Source organism: Solanum lycopersicum, chromosome 1 (genome assembly GCF_036512215.1).
Source record: "Solanum lycopersicum chromosome 1, SLM_r2.1".
Classification (NCBI taxonomy): Eukaryota; Viridiplantae; Streptophyta; class Magnoliopsida; order Solanales; family Solanaceae; genus Solanum; species Solanum lycopersicum.
Window position 1 is genome coordinate 89,627,647 of NC_090800.1, and position 25,348 is coordinate 89,652,994.

The following is a 25,348-nucleotide window of genomic DNA, read 5'->3' on the forward strand; positions in this document are numbered from 1 at the left end:
AAAAAATATGTCAGTATTTTTTTCTTTTTTTTGAAAACAAAATATATCAGTATACTTTTCAAAAAGGCAATAATCTGAATATATAGGTTAGATATTTTTTTTAAAAAAATAATCAAAAAGTAAATTTAATGTATAATTTAGTTAAATTATTTTTCAAAATGGAACATGCTAAATTTTATATATATATCTATACTTTCTTTGGTAAAACAAAATTCATCGTGCCGTCTATTTGGACATAGCCATTTAAGTGCAATGTTCTAACTTTTGCGCACAAATAGGTAGTACAATAATACATGCCTGATTCAAAATTATGCAGAATATCAAATATTTAGAATTATAATTCTAAAAGATATATATATAATTTACGGTTACATGTTTTTTAATTCTTGCCTTTCATTTGTATAATTTGTCTAATTTATATAATTCGATTCATGATTGTATAAATTCAGAATTTGTATATACTTATCCTAGCTATTTGTATAGGATTTATGAAAAAATCATAATAAATTACCCCGTTGGATGTTGGCAAGCGAAATATACAAACGAGGTTCTGAAAAATCCTAAATATATAGAATTTGTATAACTTACATTATTTGTATATTCGCAAGCAAAATATACAAATAAAAAAAAAATATACAAACCACAATCTCCATCACAAATAAAACTATTTATTATGTTTGTTGTATTTGTTATTTCTGAAATTTTCTCAAAGCATATTCCATGAAAAATAGGTTTATGCCAATTATTCAGTAAAAAGTATAGTGATTTTACTTTCTATATTTTTAGAGTAAACATTTTTTATTTCTTTTCTTATTCATAGTAATTTAATGATTTGAATATTAGGATTCTTATTAATATAAATAAGGGATTCGAATTTGTTAAAGAAAAACCTGTATGCGAACTTCGCACAAACTCTACCCTTTATTTCATGTAAATTAACAAAGGTTTCATGTATAGTATTTCAATTATTTGACTAATTTGTATTGTAACTTTAGAGATATTGGATGAAATGGATAAGCTATTATGAGTGAACTAAAATGGATTAATAAACCAATATCGATTGAAATTTGATAAATTAAACGAGAGATCCAATAAATAAAATGAACAAGGCACCATGAGTAAAATGAAATACATAAATAAAATAATAAATAGTTAGAAAATATATAAATTGAATATAGTGAATGAAATAATTGAGGTACATGAGTGAAATAAAATAATATCTTAGCTTATGAGTAAAACTGAATAAATAAATAAAATAATTACAAGTTGATAATGAATAAATTAAATTAAGGTATCATGAATTAAATGGACTAGACATGTGAAATTGAAAAGAGGTGATATATAAGTGAATTGAAATGAACACAAAAAAAAATAATGTTTAGATTTGAAAGAAGAGCTGTAATTTAATAATATTTAAAGGGTGATATATGTATATTATAACTAGAGGGGAATGGCCTGCACGGGCACGAGCCCAATATAGTAGGTCTATTCTCCATAAATAATAAAGTATTGTTAAAAATTATTGAATTATAAAAATCAAAAATCAAAAATTAAAAATTTTTAAGGAATCATCGATAAAGTTGAAAATTATTGATAAAGTAAAAAATTAAAAACACAAATTTTAAAAACAACTCTAACAACTTGCACCCAAACAAAATAATCAAAAATTAAGAAAGAAGCGAACTCCATCGAATCATCGATAAAGTAGAAAATTAAAATGATAGACACAGCTCAAACAACTTGCACCCAAACAAAATAATCAAAAAGTAAAAAAGAAACGAAGAATGCTCAAATTTATTAGAAACATTGTGCATTTACAACCTATTATTCATATTCTAGCAGTCTCACAATCTTTGGACTATCCGGTGTGTCATGGAGAACATCGACGACTAAATGATTCCTGATTGTAGAGTCGATCATTCTGACCTCTAACTCTTGCAACTCCTTGTACATTATCTACTTTTTTTTTACGCACACATTACTATTTGTTGTTGAAAGAGTTGGTTTGGTTCTTGTGGAATTAAACTAAATGGAAGATAAATTAACATGAATATTTGGTAGTAAGATAGTACAAAATAAAAGTCAAGATAGTATCTTGGTAGGTGAAGTTTAGGCAAACCATAAAATGGTTTTATATTTTTAACCTTGACATTTTTGACATATATCGATGTCATGGATGACATCAATAGGATGAATTCATTCCTATAAATAGATAGTTCTTAATTCATTTTCAAATCATCCTCTCACTTGCCTTCTCACCTACTAAGACATTTGTGTTCTCTCTTTTGTAGTATTTCACTTGTATTCTTTGTTGAGTGAAATAAATATTGGTGCAATTGTTTTTTGATGGACGAAGGATCATTTTGATCCAAACCATGTTAAATATTGTTATTCTTTTTTGTTTTTAATTTCACATTTCCGCTAACATTTGTTCCTGCAATTTATTAAAAAAAGTACACATCATAACTAGTCAGAACATGTTACTGTTAAGTCTATCGATTTCACAATTTGCGAAACTGCATATTTATATCAAGATGGTTAAAACAAAAGAAAGTTAAATAGTTATTGACTTATAAGCATTTTCTTATGTAAAGTACAAACACTTTATAAAGGTACATAATTTGCTCAAGTTCATCTCTTAGCAAAATTGCAATAAAAGTATTTGTACTTTGTCACGCTGTGACTTAAATAGTTATTGACTTTGTCACGGCGAACTATCAAAAAATTGGTGACTTCTCATCTTCTATGACATGACAATAGATAGAGTAAACTAAAAAATGACTGCACATAACAGGATGTTTACAAATAAAAAGAGAATCTATATAAAATCTCTCTATCATATTTCATATATTACACATAAAAATAATTATCAGAAAAAATAAAACTAACTTGATTGAAATAGCACTAGATACATTCTTAATACCTTGTCATTTCCTTGTATAGTTGGTCTGCAAGGAAGTTAAAAGAGTTCCATTAACATCTAAAAAATATCTTTAGTTTAATACTCAAACAATAATAATATCTTTTATGAAACTGTAAGATATGATCGATAATATTATTAAAATGAAGCATCATAAGCTGCTAAATTATATATGAATCATAATTGGACTTCAAAAATCTACTCGCATATAAAATTGCAACTATATGCGGCACATATAAATTAAGCAAGGTTTGAAGACATAATTAAATTAGACATCTGATCAAAAAGAGAGAACCAACTGAAAGAGGATAAGAAATGCATCAAACAATACCAAATAGATGTCGTAGTGCTACACAACAGAAGTATGCGACTCCTTCAATTGTCGTGCCACGCCAGATACTATTTTTCTTCCATCATCTGAAACAAAACGTATATCACTTCATACAAAATCATCACTTAAAAAATAAATTAAAATGCATAACATTAGATGTATTTTACAACCATTCATAACGTTATTAATGTCATCCGACTGTTTTGAGACACCAAAACTAAATAAACAAAAGCTGTGATATTTCTGAAGCAACAAATATGACTTTCCTGTTTTGACACACCCAAAAATAACATTTACCTTCTCAAAGACTTAAAAGGTCTCTATTTCTTTTCAAGAGTCTTGTGGAGTTGGTTGTGGAGATTAACAAATTGACCTATTTGACCTTTATTACTTGTAGATGCACTGAACTAACAGAAGTTGTCGCACCAAAAAAAAATAATAATGTCAAATTGATGTAATATCTCGATATCTGATTGAAAAATTAAAGAAAATAGCAAGTGATAATGCAATTTGATCAATGTCACTTCCATTTTTTTAAAATTATTTTATTGCTTTGTAGACAGATACACATGTTACTTCTCATTTTCATGCATTTCTCCTCATTCAAAAAGAAAAGGTATAGAAATATTTTTTTTAAGATTAAAGGTGTCTTCATCAGAACATGGGTTCATATATAGCCGCTGAAACCATTCAAAAGAAACCCAAATTGGGAATTAAAGTACACGTATTGATGCTCAATTTACCCAAAGCAAAGGAAAATTACATATGTGAAATTAAATAGGAGAGTAGAGAAGTGCTATAAATAATGGACTAGACACACAAGCGAAATTGAAAAGAGGTGCTATATAAGTGAATTGAAATAAATAAATCAATAAAGTTTAGATTTAAAAAAAGAGCTGAATTTTAGAATTTTCAAGCTAAAATTAAGATAAAATATCTTAAGTTCCCGACTAACAATAAACTAATAATATTTAAAGAGCGATATATGTATATTATTAATTCATTTACATACTAAGTGCTTAAGAAATAAATATTTTTCTAAAATTCAAGTTGATTTTTTTTAATTTGAAAATTTAGGCCGCTAGTAAAATACGCTCAACATCATATTTTTGCTGAATGCAAAAAAAAAAATATCAAAATGAATATCAAAGAGTCATATGAGGGGTTTAAATCAATTTAAAATATTTAAGGAAGACGTACTATCAATTCAAATATTAATAATTTGTAAGTTCAAATTGAATTGCGCTAAACAAACAAAAAATATAAACAATTTGCTATTTTCGTTTAGCAAGGGGTGAAATTTAATCTTTTTCATCCATGTCCTCAGATTTCTGCGCTTTTTCGTTACGCTACTCTTGTTATGGAGTTCTCTTCTGAATTCGATCATGGAATTAGGGCTCAGGTTTCGTCTCATTCTTCGAGAGTTAGAGGAAAGTGTTGACCTATCTTCTACTTCTAAGCTATGGTTCGCCAGTCTGATTTCGATTGATCCGATAATCAGGTACAATTTCTGTTGTTCCCTCTTTAATTAGGTTTTGGCTTACCTCTAGCAATCTAGAATGATGAAATTATCATATGCTTCTCTGTATAAACCTATAATACTTGTGAAAATTGCTTTTATTTGACAGAATATGGTATTAGCCAAATCAAATATTTGACCTATAGTATTGTTTTCTCATCTTCCAATTTTCTCAAGGAACAGAGAAATTTAGTTGTAAATCTAAAAAATACTACTCCATTCTCTTGGTTCCAGTTTATGTGGCAATGTTGAACTAGACACGGATTTATGGAAGAGAAGCTGTTGAAACTTGCAGTGTAACAATCCTAAGAAATTTCTGTGGCTATAAATTATCTCCATCAATCGTAAAATGACAAGTTAAAGGTAAAGTGCCATCTCTTTTATAGGCCAAAAAGGAAAAAGTGTTACATCAAACGCTATAGTCTATTTAAACATTACATCCACAAAACAGTTGGTAAAATACAATACAGTACAAATTGATACATTATAGAAATAAGAAGCCAAATATAGTGTCAAATCTTGTAGAGAACAGAAGAACTAACTATTAGTTCATCTATTGTTGGTGGGAGTGTCATGAGGTGGAGTGAGTCCATGGAGAGGTGAGGCAGGTAGGGACTTAGCCATGATTTGTGTACTTCGGTTTGATAGAATTGCCGTGGATGTCTTTCTTGCATGCACAATTTTTTCTTTTGTCTTGATTATAAGGAAAAACACCAATCGATACAAAATTAGTATACCGACCAGAATGACTAGGTCTATCCACTTTGAGTATCCCATTTCTGCTTGCCATCTTTCTCTCAAGACGACTTCTCCACTCATTATATGATTGTTTCCAAACATATCATCTCTAAACTTTAGTCCTACAAATTCATTCTTGAACATACCTTGGTAAGCATACTTGTGGAAGGACATGTAGTATAGTGGGTATTTCCAAAGTATTTTAGGCAACTCACTCGGTAATTGAAAATAACCACCACTTAGTATTTGTAGTCCTTGTATTCCTGCCCCCGTTACAATGCCCATTAAGAAGTTCGGTACAATAGCTGCGACATTCATCATTAGGCTCTCCACTACCATCATACTGATGAAGAGGACCAAAGCAAAGTAGATGAAGTGCTCAAATCCATTTCGAAATCCAGCAAGGAAATAGGCAATGGCACCTGGAACCAATGATATTAGTAACACGTACGGTATAGAAGAAAGTGTGTTGCCTATGACAAAAGCCAAACATCCGTAGTGCCCGTTCACATTTTCTCGTTGAAATACCTGCAGTATTTTTGTCCAAGCAGTTAATTAAGTACTCACGATAGTACAAAATAAATCATATAACTCGTTAATTGTTTTAATTTAAATGAGAAAATGACACTACCTTCATTTCCTCCACAAATGAAGGGAATCCACCGACCGTCATAAATGTCATAAATGAAACTACGAAAGCAACCATTAGACCTCTTTCCTGCAATATCCAAGGCCGTGTTATGATTCATAAATCATGTGCACGTCAAGAAGAACTGAAAAGTACTTAGAGATTAAGTTGTAAAATTTAATTGGTGTTTCGTTATCTGTGTTCTGTCTATCTATACCTCAATTGACCGATAGTTTGAGCCAACATTATAGTAGATGGAGCCAAGACTTAAAGCAATGGCGACATAAACAACGAATCTCATCCAATAGTAGCCAGGATCACGAAACATGTTCACAGTTGACCGCCTAGTAAGAACAAGGCATTGCGTCTTGAAGTTAGCATGGCTTCTTTTTTCCAACATTTCACCACCCTGAAAATATTTAATGGATGCAATTAGAGAGACTCCTTTCTCATCTCCTTTCCATTTTGGGAGTTAACTCTTTCTTAATTACCTGATGACATATTTCTGCAACATGGCTCTGAACTTCATGATATCCCTCTGATGATTTATATGAATTTATGAGAAGGTCTATAACTTCTTCTGTAGGTCTCCTTTCTCCAGCTGAGCCTTGTTCAATATCCTTTAAATAGAACCAAGATATAATTTAATAAAAGGGTAACATTAATTGGTTTCTCTTAGAAAGAGGAAAAAATAATATTTACCTCATCAAAGTCCTTGTTTATTGTTTTAAGAAAATGATCTGATGGATTCTGAAGATATGGGCAAGGGAAACCGTTCCTTGTGAAAAACTATCATAATGAAAAAACATAGAAACTTATCAAATCATTACATATGTCACTTGTATTATATGTCCATTCTATTACTTGGCAAGTCAATAGTTGAATAATGAATATATATACATACCTCAATTGCTGCACTAGCAGGTCCGAAATATACGGTTCTTCCTGAAGACAGAAGGCATAAACTGTGGAAAAGGTTGAAAACTTCAGCACTTGGCTGATGGATAGATGCAATAATGGTTCTTCCCTCTCTTTGACGTGAAATTCCGCTCATCACGTAATAAGATGCAGCACTGTCGAGGCCGCTGGTTGGTTCATCAAGGAAAAGAAGTTTTGGCCGCGTTAGAATCTCCATGCAAACACTAAGTCTTCTCTTTTCTCCTCCACTAATTCCTTTATTACCAAATCCTCCAATTCTTGTGTTCATTGCATCTTGCAACCCCATCTCCTTAATAGTCTGCTCTGCTATTTGTTTTTTCTCTGATTTTGTCATGGAAACTGGGAGTTGGAGTTGTGCAGAGTAGTAAACTGCTTCTTGAACTGTTAGTGTTGCTAACAGAGTTTCATCTTGAGTCACATATGCCTGATTTTATAGGATAAAGAACATTACCATGCATGCTAATAAAAAAAATATAGTAATCTTATTGTGAAAAAAGGAAAACAAAATGAGTAGCGCATGCGGCATTCAGCTGAAGATTTTAATTTCTTACAGATGTTCCATACGAAAGTTTCTGTTTGTGACCATTGATCAGAATTTCCCCGCTCTGCCTCGTGCTGAAATCCAGTCTCCCTGAGAGGTGTTCATCAGGTTAGTCATATTTTGTAAAAACAATTAGCATTATAGCTGTTATTTTGTCCCCAGTGAAGATATTATATGCACCATTTTCTTAGAGATATAGTAATAGTAGTAATATACTAATATTTACCAGCTAAGGAATCGAGAAATGTAGATTTGCCACAGCCAGAAGGACCCATAACAGCCAAGAGCTCACTAGGTCGAGCATAGCCAGTGAGACCTTTAAGTATGGACTTGCTTCCACCTTTTTTAGTGCTAACAGTAACCCATAAGTCATTCCAGGTCAAGAAAACGCCTCGACTTTTTGATCCCATTTGTCCTTTCTCAGCATTATTCAATTCTACTTCCTGTAACTCCATATTCAAATTTACAGAAGCCATACAATACCCTTAAGAAATACAAAGACTAAATGATGGTTTATTTCTTTTTCATGCAAAAGGTATGGGGTATTTAAGGAGGTTGTAGTCATCTTTGTCAGCTAGGGCTTTAATAAGATAATATGTCAAAATATATCTAACTATTACAAACAGTTCAAGGGAACCAACTCATTTATGTTTCTCTTTGGAGTCTGAAGTTTCAGCTATTAATGACTCGTTCTCATCCTAACTCTCATTTTTTTTTTTAAAAAAAGTTCCCTCTTGTCAACTCTTGCTTCTTTGATTTGAATAATTTTTTCGTTAAATGAAGTTTGGGACCAACGTATCTCTACTCTCTAGTAATTTGTAACCATGTGGGGTTAAGAATTCAGTATGGAAGTCGTTTTCTTTTAATACTATGTATAATAATCATAGTATATAATAGGCTAAGCAATAACTAGCTACCTGTTTAAGCACACAGTTAGGCTGTTTTTAATTGATTCTTGTACTCTTATATGTAGGGGTGGGCACTTATCCGTATAAAACAAAAACCCAGAAATATGAAACTCCACAAGATAGAACTGAAACCAAATTAAATATAATCTTAATTGCTTAATGAGGATGTTTACAATCAGAAATTAAATGGCAACTGAACAATACTACAAACCACTATCTAAAAGCCTGTATTTAAAATGGCCAAAATTGAGAAGTCGAATTGAACCGAACTGACTGAATGCCCAGGTTAACAAAACCAGTCATGTACGCTACATAGAAAATGTTTATTAGCGGACAACGTCATCTAATATTATAGAAGCAAATCCAGGAAATATGTTAATTTCTATTTGTTTAGTGAATTTCTCAACATATTTACCCGAAGTTATTGAGTTTGGACGAATTAGTTACGTATTCACTTCGTCGGGACTAGTCTAAAAACTTTCATGTGGTCGATTCATCATTCAATACTTGATCCCAAAAGCTTGGAAAAATAGAGAAAAAGAATATTCACCTCATTTCACCAAACAACAATATTAATTAGCGAACATGGAGCCTAATATAGCAAAACATAATTATTACATAAACTTAAATATCACTTGCACAATTGTCGATAAGAACTAGATTATGGGTGAAACATATGCATATATAAGAATAACATCAAAAAATATCAATTGAGGTTAAGATATATGTTATATCTATTTAAATGATATAAATAAATATTAAATCTCAAATGTGTTATTGCTTATTGCGTCTCACTTGATTTATTTTTACGGTCCAAACAAATATAAATCTCAAAATTTTAATTATGCGTCATAATTGAGTTCAGAGAATTATTATAAAAATTATAAGGTACATGTGAAACTCTTGAAAAAAAAAAGTCAGAAAGATTGTGATACTACACTTTCTCGAACTCTTGATAGGGAAGTCCAACGACCATGCACCAAATATTAAGTGAACAATGTTGGTCTTTTAAGTTAAAAGGATATTAAAATGCTCATTGATTTTATAGTTCTATATATATGTTTGATAGTAGTTTAGAATTAAAGAGTTAACTAAAAAATAAAGAGATTATTTTTGAAGCAGATTAAAAAAGAAAGTAAGACGAAAAAATTGAAATAGAGTAATATAATACAAATAAATTAGAATTTCAACCGGTAGAGAATGCTTTTATTAGCCAATTTAGTTTGAATTTGAAGTCTGTTACAGAGATCAATCAACAAAGAATCAAGCTATACAAATTTAGATATAGAGATCAATCAACAATTAATCAACAACATGGATTCAGTTATAGAGATCAATCAATTATTAGTCAACTAGGTCACGGCCAACCTTTTTTCTTTTCTCATATATTTTAGGATTTTTTTTTAAATCTATCAACATGTAATCTCTCTATATTTTTTTTTGGAAAAAATTATCTAATTACACATCTAATAATATCATAATTTCTAAAATTTCCTATCGTTTAAATTTTTTTCAAAACCCCCTATCGGATATATTCATCTCCTCTAATACATTCTTTCACCTATATATCAAGATGTGTGCTGATATATCCGAAAGTCATTCAGATGTTCTATTCCTTATCTGAACATCCCTCCCCTGTCGGACATTCCTCATCTATGTATCCGGAAGTCCAGTGATGTATTCAAAATCCATAAATTTTAAGGGATTTTGTAATTTAAATATAAAGTCTTTTATGCTTATGTGCACTGCAAATTCAATCAAACCAAGCTCCCAATTAAGAAGTATAAAAAAAACAATCAACATTTCAAGATTTTTATCCTTGTGAAAATAATATAGATTCTTGTACCATGTCTAGGTATATGTAGTAGGGGTTGGCACTAATCGACCGAACTGATTTTTGAACTAAATTGATCGAATGCGGAGGTTAACATTTGTAGTAGAGGACGAAGGAATCTACTTGAATGGATGCAGATTCAAAATTTGTATGTTTTCGAGTTTGGAATAATACCAGTATACCACATCTTGTTTAGTGTAAGGGACAACGAAATATGTTACAATTTTTATTTTTTTAGTGAAATTTTTTGATATATTCTGCTGTATTTGATCCAAAGTTATTGAGTTTAGATAAATCGATAACTTATGATTTACCTCCAGTTACTTCCTACCCACCATCTTAGAGGGACTAATCTATATACTTTAACATGGTAGATCAAGACTTAACCCCAAGTACTTGGAACTATAGAGAGATATTAATTACACCAAATAACAATATTAATTAGCGAATATTAAATCTCAAGGCCTCAACCCACTCCACCTACCAACATAAACACACCTCTACACAAATTATTACAACACAATTAATAAGTATCACCGGTGTCAATAGGAACTAAACAATACGTGAAACATGGAAATGTCGAGTAAAATTTTAAACTTTAGCAATTTGTTATTAATTATTTTCCCATTGGTTGATTCTCCAATTTTATCACATTTTGGTATGAATATTTTATTTTTTAGAAAAAGTCAACGAAAGATGAGCCCATACCTGATTTTAGAAATCACATGGGAGAAAATAAATGCTTTTCAATAAACACAAGTATGCATGCTTCATTCATGGAACTTTCTCTTCACAAAATGTATTTACTATAGTTATGGGCTTTTGTAAGAGAAACACTATCGATTCCGAATTAAAGAGAATGGGCCTGTCCATTAATACTACTACAACAACTCACATTAACTCTTCTTCCCAACCAATGATTCAATTCAACTTTCTTCTTTCTCGTTAGGTTTACGATTATATATTTATATATATAAACAAATTCAACTATTCAATATGACAACTCAATCTAATTTAGATTTCACATCGACGTCGGTAGTATTTTATTTTATATAGCTTCTCATTGAATTTTGGTCTAATCATTGCCATTCGTCATGAGAAAATATTCAGTTGTAATTGAGTTAATGTCATTATATTCAGAGTTGTTGAAGCCTTTAGCATCATTTAGATAAAGTGCAGGTTATAAGTATCAATATTTATTATTGTCGCTAAATATTATATAGCAAAAATTATATTATTGTTGCTAAATTCTTTATTTATTGTATTGTTTCCCGAGTGACATGTTGGACATTTAGTAGCAACAGATTTTCCTTAGTAGCGTTGCAAAAATATTTAGTAATAATTGAGTTAATGCCATTACATTTCGAGATACTTTGGTAAAAATTTTATTTGCTGTAGCATGTTTTTCCTGTGAAATGTTGGCAAAATTATATATAAGATAAGCGGTATCGATTAGCGACAATTTAGCTAGCAAGGGAATTTAATTGGGTCTATCATGGTGGTGATTTTATTTAAGATTTTACTACTAAAAATTAATATATGAAGGAAGGATATTTATTTTGTCTTATTTTGAAATAATGTCACATCCTAGAGCGTTTCATGTGTGTACACATTTATTTATTAGAAAATTATTATTTACACACAAATATTAGAAAAAACTTTTGTAATGTGTGGGTCTTCGCCATCGCCTCCAGCAATTTTCTGAAAGGATAATGAGTTTGCTAACTATATTAAGCTGATCAAATTTAATGACCAAGATATATCTCATACTTTTAGTTTTAGTCTTTTTAAAAAATAATGATAATGTCATTTTATATTAGGAAATTGTTTAACTCATATATATCATAAGAAATCGCATAAGATGCCTATAAAAATTACAAGTTGTAAGTGTAGATTAGATATAAATTAAAGTCCTTTCGTTATAAACTTCATTACTTAAATCAAATACTGTCATATAACATGATACAAAGATATTTAGTATTAGACAATTTTTTGCTTGTTGCGGAAAAAAATAAGAGGTTAAAGGAATGCCGTGTTTTACCCGTTTTGAGGATGAGCTTTGACTACATAGAAAGCAACGTATGGGAAATAGCCCATGTATGATCACAGTATCTTCTCAGCCATACTTCCAAAATAATACATCAAGTGAAAGAGGAAGGGGAAGGGAAAAGGAAAAGGGAAACCAATTACAAAGTAGAGAATTGAATTCTCAAGTGAAAATTTATGTAGTCAATTAAAATAACTTAGCTACTAATATTCTCCAATTACATGTATAATGTAACTATCTACTGATTATTTAGATTGACCAAAAAAGGGGCGCATATACATTTTTAAATTTGTTTAAGGTTATACAATCTTTTCAAAATTTAAACCTCTCTTTAAGTAAGTAGAAGAATTGAGTAGACTTTATAAATTTTTGTTCATAAAGTTAATATCTTAAGAGTTATTTTATTTCACCTACAGAATTACTTAATCATTTTATATAAAAGTTTATTTTGCTCAATTCTTTTTGAGAAATAAAAAGATACATCCCCATCTTAATCATTTTAGCTAGCTAATTTTGTTTCATACAGGGTCCGATTTTCTAGATAATTAACTCACTGTTTATACTATATATTACGTGTCTTTAGTAGAAAAATAATTATTCTGGTCAAGTGTGTGTCAATCAATTACCACATCTACTCATTTTTTATAAATCATATATGTTGCTTTCATTTATATTTCACCATTCGTTAATTTCCCAATCCAGACAAATATTAAATTGCTGCCTCTACTTGTATGTGGAATATTTTCCCTCCCCTGTCTTGTTAATCATTAATCACCATTAATTAGTAAAATCGATATTTAATATGACTTTAATTATGATTGATTGATTAGAAGGTGGAGTATACATTATTATTAGTTTAGAATCTTCTTTAATTATATTTACCGTGTATAATATGGTATACGTACCATACACAGCATTTACTGTGTATAGATTTTTTTTTCATTTTTATTTTGTATTTTATTAGGAGATATAGAAAATAAAAAAAAAATCCGCTCGTCAATTGTCAACTTGATCTCCTTCAATCTACTATTTTTGTACTATTAGCTTTTATTCAATTTAAAGAGGGTAATTATATAGTCCCTCTTAAATGAATGTTGTATATATCTATTTTAATGTCCTTTGCTATTTTACAATATTTGTTCCTTTTATATTAAATTCTTATTTTTTGCACTTGTGAGACAAATCCACTAAAATTTGTTACTCCATATTAAAGTATGAAAACACTCATTAGTGAAATGTTATTCGCCTTTTAATCCTTCGTTTGTGTGTTTTAATTTAAAATAGTAAACACAAATGAAACTGCGTTATTTTTTTGTTAGCACACACAATTGCACATGACCAAAAAGAAAAAAAAAAGAATAAGTATTAGTAGTATTTAATATCCCTAGTTCTCTATTAATGGAGAAAAATAAAAAATTGGCGTAGGTTCAAAAGGAAAAATAAAATGAAATAAGTAAGAAATTTATGATTAAGTATCACACTGTTAAAGGGTTTAAAACCTCCATTAATATTTTATTGTATTTCATATTAAACCCTAGTTTCCTGAATAACCTTGTACATTTATTCGCCCTCGTCCACATACTTTTCATTACAAGCAAGTATCATCAGGTAAATATTTCGTATTTGTTATTAACTGTAATTTTCAAATCTCACTTGTGTGATTATACTAACTACTGCGAATGTTTTGTTATAATTAATAGTAATACTCTTAGCACTCTTCAATGGATCCTGACATGATTCGTCCGCGGAGAAGCAAGCCTTGTCCACCACCAACACCACTTGAAGATTCATTACCACCACCATTATGGCTATGTCATTGGCCACCACGACCCCCATCACACGTCAGAAACTACTACTGGAACGATAACTTGGACCGATTCTCGAGAATGCAGAGAGGGGAGAGCCTTGATGTGGGCTATAGAATGAATTATCATGACCCTTTGAATGACTTTCATGAGGATCATACTCTACGTCATTGCATGGCATTGCATCCGCCTGGACCACCGCCAATGCTAATGGGGCACCACCGCGGACAACCATCCCCGCTGTTGGGGCATCAAGGTGAACCACCAACATCCTGTTTTCCTCCAAGGGGTGATTATGGTTACCAACATAGCTATGAGAATCCAAATGGTTGCACAATTATGTGATGTTTTCTCCCTAGATATACATTTTCTATATTAACCTTTGGTTGTTCTAATATATACTAGAGAGGAAAGACTTATTAGAAATCATTGAACAATTAATGTGCTCTCTTCATTACATCATATGATTCTTTGAGTTGAAACATCTAGTTGATGAGTTTGCTATGTAAGGCTGATCCAACTAACTTAAAAGGTACATACATTACTCACTTGACTTATTATTACATGATGAAATTTGCAAATTATACCAGAAAAGCAACTATAATAACATGAATACAATAATTTAAGCAGCAAATTCATGCAAAGGTGTTTCTGCTGAATTGATTTGTTGAGGTGAGTTAGACATGATTGCTCTTACAGCTGGTTTAACCTTTTCACCAGCCTTGACTAACAGCAAGAACAATAACCTGTATAAAATTATCATCCCCAGTAAAATGGCAAGATCCACCCACTTTGAGTAATCCATATCCATTTCCCATTTATATTTCAGAATATCTTCCCCTTTGATCAGACGTTTCATGTTCTCGTCATGAATTTTTAGTCCTTCAAACTCGTTCTTGAACAATCCTTGGTAAGCATATTTATGAAATGCGACATAGTGTAAAGGGTACTTCCAGAATACCCTAGGCAACTCATTTGATAATCGAAAGAATCCTCCACTTAAGCACATAACTGCTTGTATTCCTGCTCCAGTGATTAACCCCATGAGGAAATTAGGCACAATGCTTGCTACAATCATCATTAGGCTCTCAACTAACATCATACACGTGAAGAGGACTAATGCAAAGCACATGAAATGCTCGAATCCACCTTGTAGTCCAGTGAGGAAATACGCGATAGCTCCTGGGATAAAAGATACCAATACCAAGTACGGTATAGCAGAAAGTGTATTGGCAATGACAAATGAACCAGAACCATAATGACCGTTTAGTTTCTCTCGTTGAAATACCTAGCATACATCATTAGCACATCATGAGATGAAGAAAAGGTGAAAATACATACCAAATGTATTGTACCTTGAGTTCTTCCACAAAAGAGGAGAATCCACCAATGGCCATAAAAGTGATGAATGTTGCCACAAACATGAGCATGGAGCCTCTTGACTATTTTCACCATGTAAATAATCAGGCAATTTGAAACAATCAATTTAATACATGTCGATGTGTGTTTCTCATGATTTACCTGAATTGAAGTGTAAGAAAAGCCAACATCATAATAGATAGTTCCAAGACCTACAGCTATTACAATATAAACAGCTAAGCGCAGCCAGTAGTATCCAAGATCACGGGACATGTTCACGAATGACCTTCTTGTCAAAACAAGGCTTTGAGTTGTGAAGCTGGCACGGCTTCTTTTCTCCAATACTTCACCTTCCTGTACATGATTTAGAAAGTCGTTGAGCCAGCAAAGTCGGGATTTTAAATAAGGGGATTCTTGTTTCTACATGTAGCTTCACCTATTAATAACAGGGGAACATCAATTGAAACAGAGTTATTTTTTTTTGCACCTGTTTGCAGATTTCAGCAACTTGACTTTGAACAGCTCTGTACTTATCAGAATCACTATACGACTTTATCAGGATATTAATCACCTCTTCTGTTGATTTCCTACTAGTTTGACCTTCTTCAATGTCCTATTATTCATGGTCAAAAGTTTCAACTGATACACATAATATGTATATTTTAATACAAAAAGATCATATATACCTGATCAAAATCACTGTTAATTGTTTTGAGAAAATGATCAGATGGATTCTGGAGCGTCGGGCAAGGATAACCACTCAATGCAAAAAACTGCAGCAACTCAATCCATTAATATTAATGTTTTGATTGATTAAGTTAGCCATTTTAAGAAATTCAAATAACATGGTCACCTCAATTGCTGCATTAGCAGGTCCAAAGTAGACAGTTCTTCCAGAAGACAAAAGACATAAAGAATGAAAAAGACTGAAAACTTCAGTGCTAGGTTGATGAATTGAGGCAATAATTGTTCTCCCCTGACATTGGCTTGCAATTGTTTTCATGACATAATAAGACGCCGCGCTATCAAGTCCACTAGTTGGTTCATCAAGAAAGAGAAGTTTTGGGCGCGTTAAAATCTCTAAGCATATGCTGACTCTCCTTTTTTGTCCTCCGCTAATTCCTTTCCCACTCCATCCTCCAATTCTTGTTTCCATTGCATCCTGCAACCCCATTTCCTTCATAGTCATGTCTGCTATTTGTTTTTTCTCTGATTTTGGCATCGAATTTGGGAGTTGTAGTTCAGCTGAGTAGTATACAGCTTCTTTTACTGTGAGAGTTGCCATTAGAGTATCTTCTTGAGTCACATAGGCCTGATTGATTGTATCAAAATGTTACTACAAACTGTATATAGTTAACGAGTAACAATTTGCTCCTCTTTTTACAAAATCCTCCCATTTGTTTTTTTTTAAATATTGTCAACTCCAAAATTTTATTTTTTCACTCATCCCCTCTCCATTACTGTTTCAAAACAATAGTAATTTTATTTTTTAAAAATATTTTTAATTTCATAAATTATTTCTTACTCTAGTAAAAATAAAAGATGTCGTTCAAAAACATATTTCATTCATAAATCAAACACTAAAAATTATTTCCGAGAAATATTTTCTACTCACCAACCAAACATGAGAAAATAAATTCAAAATCTAATTATTTTTCAGAAAAACATTTTCCAATCTACCAAACACACCCTTAGTTTCAACATTAGCGTTTTTAGGGTAGAAAAATTGTTCATTTTAAGTATAAAACAATTTTTATGAATTAAAATCTGTAGTAATTTTGTCCGTCAAAACTCCTTCAAAAGTTTTTTCCTTTTAATTTTATTTGTTTGGGGGTTTATATTTATATGGCATCAGAATAAATATTTTATTCTGCCATATTAGATTTCTTAGTGTAAAATTTAGTTGAGTGATTTTATTTATGCAAAAGTCAAAGTCAATTAAGTGATTTTATTGAATACAAAATAAAATTTAATAAATAAATTGTTAAAATTGAGCGATTTTTTGAGATATTAATCTAAAAATTACTTACGTATATACTTAAATATCTTTATTAAAATGTACCAATTTATGTAATTTTTTCATCTTAATTACCTTGATAAACCTTTTTAGTCGTTCATCTAATAAAAGTGAAAAAGTATATTTTAAATTATTTTTTATTACAAAAATAAAATTCATCCAGGTATATATTTTATCTTTTGGCAAAGTTAGGAGGTATTTTTTATTCTGTTCTAAACGTAATTCTTTCGTCTTCTTCAATTTAACAAATAATTTAACTTTCTTATTTTGATGTGCAAATTTATATTTCACTCATCTTTTTGTAAAATATATCATACATTCTCCAACTTTTCTATAATAAATATAAAATAAATGAATTGCATTATAGCCACACACAAACTAGTATTGATATTTTTTCTTACTTTTTTATTTTCTTTTTTTTTTCCGTTTACCCTTTTTTCTTTTTATTTTTAATATTTTCACGTTAAAATGAAATAAAATTAATAAAATCCAATAACGACCAAAAAAAAAATTAGATCTATCAAGGAGATATTTATAAAAATAAAAGTTTTTAAAAAAGTAATTTAAAATTATATTTTTCACTACTTAAAGATATATCCGGGCCAGTTACGGTAAATGTACATCTGGTCATTTGTGTAACGTAACCATATGCAAAACCGTATTTAGTATAAGGAGAGACCGATATATCAATTTTAAATCACAAAATTGATATTCGAAAAACATATTAAATCCTTTTTCCGTTATTCTTTCTTAATTGCCTCTGTTTTAGCGAAGAAGCCATGTACGATACATGTTTATAATATACATGCACATTTAAGAATCAATTAATTACCAAGCTAAGTAATTAATTGATTCTTAAAATTTTACTCACAGAGGTTCCATAAGCCAGTGTTTGTTTGCGACCATTGATTAGAATATCTCCTTTCTGCCTAGTGCTCGATCCCAATCTCCCTAATAATAACATAAAATAAATAGCTAATCAAAATAATAACACTATAGTGTTAAAAAAAAATCCGTTTTGATCGAGTACTATGTATATTAAATGTACGTGGTGAAATATAAATATATATGTATGTATGTACCGGCTATTGTATCGAGAAGTGTAGATTTGCCACAGCCAGAAGGTCCCATGATAGCCAAGAGCTGACCAGGCTTTGCATAGCCTGTTAAACCTTTAAGTATGGCTTTGTTGCCATCTTTCAAGCTTGAAGCCGTCACCCACAAATCTTCCCACGTCAACAAAACCTCTCCATTTTTTGACATATTCATTTTTAACGATATTTTAAAAGTTATTTACTTTATATGTATATAATGTTACTAACAACTTTAAGAGAAGCATGAAACAAAATCGAGGGAAGTAGTGATTTGTGTTCTTGTAGTGATCATCAGTGTGTGTATATATATAGATATAATAAGCAATGAAGTCATTTGTTTTTCCTTTGTACTGGTTTGTTGTGAGTTTGTCCTATTTAATAAATGAGTCTACGTATTGGCCCATGAATTAGGTCTAATATTAAATTACTTTGGGTTAGAGATTTATAATTAACCTGTTTGATATTGTGGTTGGGAGCTCCACTAATTTTGAGAATTTTATTTTTTTTTTAAAAATTAGTTGTATGTAAAACTACTTTTAAATTGAAGTAAAAATTGTTTTTTATTTTTTAAAAGAAACTAAAAATTTCTCTTTCATAAAAAAAAAGAAAAGAAAAAGTAAAAACAAAAAATTATATGTTTGGTCAAGTTTCATTTCATAATTTTATTTTTTATTTTTATTTTTGAATAATAAATTTCATATTTTGCTTTAAGTTTATGTATTATTATTTTATTTATTAATTTACGTTTTTTTTTTTTACAGAATTAGAAGGAAAAAAAAGAAGGTAGTAACAATGTTTTCGCACTCTCTATTCTCTATATTTGTATCTATTTGTTTTTTAAAAAGGTAATAATAACTTTATGAACACTCCATATTTCAATGCATGTAATATAAATAAATTCTAAAAGATCATCTATTATGTTAAAATATATTCTATTAAGATAATGAAAATTGCCATACTAACAAGTTCTAACCTCCTAATAAATTTTAAACCCTAATTCTACAAGCGAAGATAGACTTAAATATATAACTGCATACATGCATTCAGGTTAATAATAATAAAAGTTTAGCATTATAGTTTGTGAGAGAGAGTTTAATTAAGGATATAATAAATAATTTTTACGCGTAACTTATTAGTGTGAAACAATAAATGAATATTAAAAAGGCTAAAAACATGTTTGTAAGAAAATTTATATACAGGAAATAAAAGCCTTATAGCATTTAAAACACGTTGATGTCTGGTATTTGATGAATCATATGTTACTAATTAGATTTACTGTCTGGTCTTCGTTGAGTCGTACGTCGCTTTAGGAGATTACAAGGCAAGAAATCGATCTATTTGCTTTCATCAAAATATCACTATTTGTTTTCGAATAAAATAAAATATTAGTTTTTTCGTATTTGTTATTTTCCCTCGTTAAATCTTTTTTAGAAAACACACAATTCGTTATTTTTTTGTCTCTAATTACTTATTTATTTTTATTTTTTTGTTGTCCTTGATTCTTGATCATTTTGACAAATCAAGAAAAAATAATTTTTTTTACTTATTATATCCTTAATTAATTAAATTTAAAAAAAGATAAAACTTTTTTGAAAATATTAAACTTTTAATTCATCCTTTTCATAATAACGTAGGTAAAATAGTAAACCCACTATGTCAGTAATTGTATTCTTAATTAGTATGTCAATTCAAAAGTGGACAATTAATTAGGGTTACTTTTCTACCATTCTATGATTCTATCAATTTCAATTCATGTAGCACTGTTCATCACTCCATAAGGAGTTTTAAGATTATTCTTTTCTGAAAATTGTAGTTTTAAATGCGTTATAATATGTGTGTGAGACTATAAAAAAAATTCAAAAAATAATACAAGAAATTCAAAATTTATCATTTGCCACCACATGAAGACACAGGTTTAAAATCATATGGAGGTGGGGTGTTTAATTATCTTTCTGGTTCTTAAGAACTAGCAATAATTATCAGATCCAAATTCTTAATCCTAGAAAGCAAACATGTCTAGATTTAACTAGTATTAAAAAAACACTTTTCTTACTCATTCCTCTATTTTAGTGTAATAGTTAATTAGTTTTTGTTATGAATCAGTAGCTCCTTTCCAATATAATGAATGAATTATGTTGTGGTGCCTTTGCCTATCAATAATTCATATTGGGGTTAATTTTTGTGTTAAAAAACTAATAGACACGTTATTTAAGCACTATTTTAAAAAAAAAAAACGAGAAATTCCAAATCCTTCAAAAACACTAGGAATTAATCTGGATTTTAGTAATGAATAAATAAATAGATTTTTTATTTTGAAATATGCTATCTAAAACAAATTATAGACATTTATATGGTTATAGATCATTTTATTAAAGACAAAATGAAAAGTTTAATATTTTATTATTTTCGATCAAATAAATTTTATTTTTTTAATATAGAGAGTATTGAAGACACGAAAAAAAGACGAAGTAATATAGTACTACGATTAATTTGTGGTGAAGAAGCGATGGCGCGTACTATTGTCATTAAAGGCAAAGACTATTTCTACTCTGTGTGACAATTGACATGATGTAACACGTACTATTAATATATATTTTCTGTATTTTTAATTATTTATTCATTTTTAAATTGATATATTTATCAAGAAAATAATGATCGATATAGTGAGTTTACTATTTTAGCCTATTAAGTATAAAACAAATGAATCAAAAATTTAAAACTTTAGAAATTTTATCTTTTCCAAAATTAATGAATTGAGGTTATAATATGTAAAAAAAAAATTATCATTTTTTTATTTAGCAAAATAGATAAGTAGAATGAAACAACTAAAAAGAATTAAACAAATAATTAAGAGCAGAGAAAGTATTAAATAGTTAATGCTATTGTCCTTACTTGGAGATCTGATTTAAACGTGATGAATTTAATTTGGTTATAAAAAATTGAAAAACCATGTATAACATGCATGGTATGTCAATAATTCTTAAACGCAAAAGAAGTTTATTTGAACTTGATTTGCCACAGCCATAATTAATGGAGCTCCAATGTCGATTAAGTGGACTTGTATTCATCAACATTTTACTATGGTTTAGAATCACCTTTTCTAGTTAAAACTCGAAGGGTCGATCCTTTATTTGCCTTGATAGTAATATTCTTTGGAGTATAATTATACACATCAAGAAGAGTCGAAATTCTAGTATTGTAGGGTACAGACACTCTAGCTCTACACGAATCACAAGCTAGTAGTGCTTATACAAGTAGTAAAGACTTATATAGGGTCTGACTTTCTTTTCTTTTCTTTTTTACTTATTTCGGGGTGACGCTCTCAAAAGAATTTTTTTCATATTTAGAATTCGAATTTAAGACTTCTAATTAAAGGTGAAGGTGAGACACTCCCACTAGTTCTATCACAAACATACGTTGGTGATTCTTATTTTTTTGATAAAGTTTGTTGTGAGTTTGTGTTACATATGTTGATTATTAACTTTCACTGTCACACTTTTAATAAATATCACACATATTTTTCTTTTATTTATATTTCACCATTCATCTCCAAATCCAGGAAAATATCAGCCTTTACTTATTATTTGTTGTTATTACCCTATTTTTCAACTTGTTAGATTTTTAATTTATTTTGCCCTTTCTGATAACACAATCCACTACTTCTATTCTATTCTTTCAATGTCAGTTTACGTGAATTCAACCTATGAGAATGGCCACATAATTTTGAGAAAGAAATGATTATTTTCACCACTTTTATGTCTTTTAACTTGTCATATTGTATATAGTTATAAGATTTTTTGAAATTCATGGTCATCAATATTGTCATAACATTTAAATATGGCTAGATTTAATTATTATTTAAAAATTCGTTTCTTATCCATTGCTAGATTTTAGTTAAGTTTTTGTCATGAATTAGGATGGGGCAGTTGCTCCTTTCCAATATAATGACATGATCAATTACATTGTGGTGCCTTTGCCTATCAATAATTCATGTCGGCGTTAATTTTTCTCTGAAAAAAATAATAATCTAGACACGTAGTCTAATCACTGTTAAAAGAACAAAATATTCCAAATTCATCCAAAACACTTGGGAATTTCTCCCCATTTGAGTGGTGAATATATATAGATTTTTTAAATTATACCACTTAAAATTAGACATTTGTGTGGTTATAAATTATCTTATTTAATATAAAATAAAAAGTTTGAAATTTAAATATTTTTTAATTAGAAAAAATATCTTCAATCTTCAAATAAAAAGAGTAATGAAGATAAAAATTTAGCGGATACATAAAGAAAAAGACAAGTGATATAATACTAGGAAACCAAAAATAACCATGCGCGCTATTCAAATTTTAATCGAATCTTCAATATGGACTCCGGACATTCAGCTGAAAACAAAAAAAAAATAGTACTAGGAATAATTTGTGGTGGAGAAGGCATGGTGCGCGGGTATTAATGTCATCGAGGCAAGACTTTTTCTACTGTGACATGATGTAACACGTACTACGTACTAATGTACTATTAATACGTATTATACGTAGTTAATAGTACGTATTCCTTAGTCGACATGAATTTAAACGGAAGAGGCTCTTCTCTAGTATACTAATCTCTTCGATTGGTTTAGTGCATTGCTAGTTTAATAAAGTATGACTAAGAAGAAAGGATTCTAAGCACCAAAAGAAAGTGAGAAAAATATTAATTATGATAAAACTCTTTAGTTAACCAAAGAAATATGAGTCATTAGATTATTTGTATGACATATGTTAAAATATTAAAAAGGTAATGGAGGAATCGGAGAGATCTATTATCGGAGAGGAGCCAAAATCGATTAAAACGTTGTTAGTTTAATTTGGTTATAAAAACTTAAAGAACCATTTATCACATGCACTGCATGTCAATAATTCTTAAAACACAAAAGAAGTTTATTTGAACTTGATTTGCCACAGCATTAAATATGAAACCTCCTACCCTACAATGACAAATTAATGTCAATAATTCTTAAAACACAAAAGAAGTTTATTTGAACTTGATTTGCCACAACATTAACTATGAAACCTCCTACCCTACAATGGCAAATTAATGGAGCTCCAATGTCAATTAAGTGGACTTGTATGTATTGAGAAAAGAAATTAAGGTTCAAAGAAACCCTTCAAAGTTTCACTATGGTTTATCTAGTTAAAACTTGATCAATCCTTGATAGTAATATTGAACTCTATAATCTTGGTTTATAATTAAGTATGTCACTCTCGAAAGTTATAGCATTGAACCTATGAGAATGGGCACATAATTTTGAGAAAGAAATGAATATTTTCATTACTTTCAAGACTTTTAACATGTCATATTGTATATAGTTATAAGATGTTGTGAAACTTATGATCTTCAATATTGTCGTAACATTCACGTGACTATAGAAGCTTCTCAGTAAAGCTAAAACGACAAGTTTACACTATGCTATTTCTAAATTTAGAATGATTCAGTCTTTTAGTTGAAAACATTTTATGCACCGTTTAAGAACACTTTTGACCCTTTTCTATATTAAAAAAAAAAAAACAGTTTCACTTGCTCACAGTTCATATATTCAGCAGTCGGCCTGGTACATGTATGATCAATTTGCCTCAGTCTTAACAAATAAAAGAGAGAATTGCATAATGACACTTGAACTACTTATATAATAAAAAACCATGCTACATTAAGGTAGTCATCATCTGCTAGATTTTGGAGCAGGGAGAAAACAGAAGAGCAACTAGAGTATATTTGTACATGTTCAAATTTTTTTGAAAAAATATAAGTTTAATTTTATTCCTCAGTTTTTTTATTATAATTTGCTCACTAGTTGGGCCTCTGCTTCTTTGAGAAAAATGAATCGTGATTGATATAATACTCTAATAATGATGAGAAACTTTAAGATTTTCCACTCAAAAATTCGTTTATAAGGTAAAGATTGTTCAAAAAGATTGGAACATTATTCAACTCTAATTAATATTGGGAAAAAAATTGGGCACAAAATTTGGCCCGACATATATTTTATTTATATTATTTTCTCTTTTTAATATTTTTAGTCATTTTAATACATTTTAGTTAAGAAATGGAAAAAGGTCTGTTTATTTAAAAATATTATACACTTCTAAAACTTTTTAACTAAATTCTAGTTAAATTTTCTGATCACTTAGCATTACCATTAATATTCACAATTGGAGCTAATAATTATCTGAACATTAATTAATTGAGATTGGTGTTCTACTTTTGCGTGAGGAAGATATAACCCCCACATGAACTCTGTTTATTAAGTACTTTGTCAGCTTGTATCCTAAATTTTTTTACTTGATTTTCATCCAATAAATTCTCAAAATTAAAATAAAAATTTTAAAACTCTCAAATCATAGTGTGTAGCTCATTTTTTCTTACATAAATGACATGGCATATATAGTAATATCATGTAATAGTTATTTCATAATAATTACTAGTACAAGACGTTACTCCATAAAATATAAAAAAAGAAAAAATATATATTTTAAAAAATAATTTAAAATAGTACTTGATAAACACGCTCCTTTAACGCTAAAAATCACGCTTGGTTGAGCAAGCTCAATTATTAAGTTTTCACATAAGTTTGGTTAATGATGAAAACACACAAGGGATTACAATATTGAATTTCATTGAGTTTGAAA

At 29.6% G+C, this 25,348-nt stretch overlaps 2 protein-coding genes and 2 long non-coding RNA genes across 9 annotated transcripts; 1 reads left to right on the forward strand and 3 right to left on the reverse strand.

The window, feature by feature from the left end:
- Positions 1 to 2,798: 2,798 nt before the first annotated feature.
- LOC138338613 (uncharacterized) lies at positions 2,799 to 3,534 on the reverse strand. The gene is made up of 3 exons (XR_011211822.1): positions 3,422 to 3,534; positions 3,252 to 3,337; positions 2,799 to 2,948 (listed from the first exon to the last, which is right to left on the reverse strand). It is a non-coding gene; the product is annotated as an uncharacterized lncRNA (long non-coding RNA).
- Positions 3,535 to 4,424: 890 nt separating this feature from the next.
- LOC104645389 (uncharacterized) lies at positions 4,425 to 14,698 on the forward strand. Of its 6 annotated transcripts, none has more exons than XR_011211826.1 (4): positions 4,468 to 4,752; positions 5,005 to 5,133; positions 7,061 to 7,724; positions 14,106 to 14,698. It is a non-coding gene; the product is annotated as an uncharacterized lncRNA (long non-coding RNA). The 6 variants fall into 6 exon arrangements; XR_739166.4 differs by lacking the exon at positions 14,106 to 14,698 and adding an exon at positions 10,380 to 10,672; XR_011211827.1 differs by lacking the exon at positions 14,106 to 14,698 and adding an exon at positions 7,846 to 8,278.
- LOC101267569 (ABC transporter G family member 1-like) lies at positions 5,128 to 8,092 on the reverse strand. Its single transcript, XM_069289597.1, has 8 exons — positions 7,843 to 8,092; positions 7,627 to 7,706; positions 7,041 to 7,499; positions 6,839 to 6,925; positions 6,628 to 6,756; positions 6,354 to 6,545; positions 6,140 to 6,226; positions 5,128 to 6,036 (listed from the first exon to the last, which is right to left on the reverse strand). Exons 1-8 carry the CDS (start codon positions 8,090 to 8,092, stop codon positions 5,320 to 5,322), a joined length of 2,001 nt encoding a protein of 666 aa, XP_069145698.1. The 3' UTR covers positions 5,128 to 5,319.
- ABCG3 (ABC transporter G family member 3) lies at positions 14,627 to 19,072 on the reverse strand. Its single transcript, XM_004230503.5, has 8 exons — positions 18,669 to 19,072; positions 18,458 to 18,537; positions 16,423 to 16,881; positions 16,256 to 16,342; positions 16,057 to 16,182; positions 15,732 to 15,923; positions 15,566 to 15,652; positions 14,627 to 15,498 (listed from the first exon to the last, which is right to left on the reverse strand). Exons 1-8 carry the CDS (start codon positions 18,853 to 18,855, stop codon positions 14,833 to 14,835), a joined length of 1,884 nt encoding a protein of 627 aa, XP_004230551.1. The 5' UTR covers positions 18,856 to 19,072; the 3' UTR covers positions 14,627 to 14,832.
- Positions 19,073 to 25,348: the final 6,276 nt, after the last annotated feature.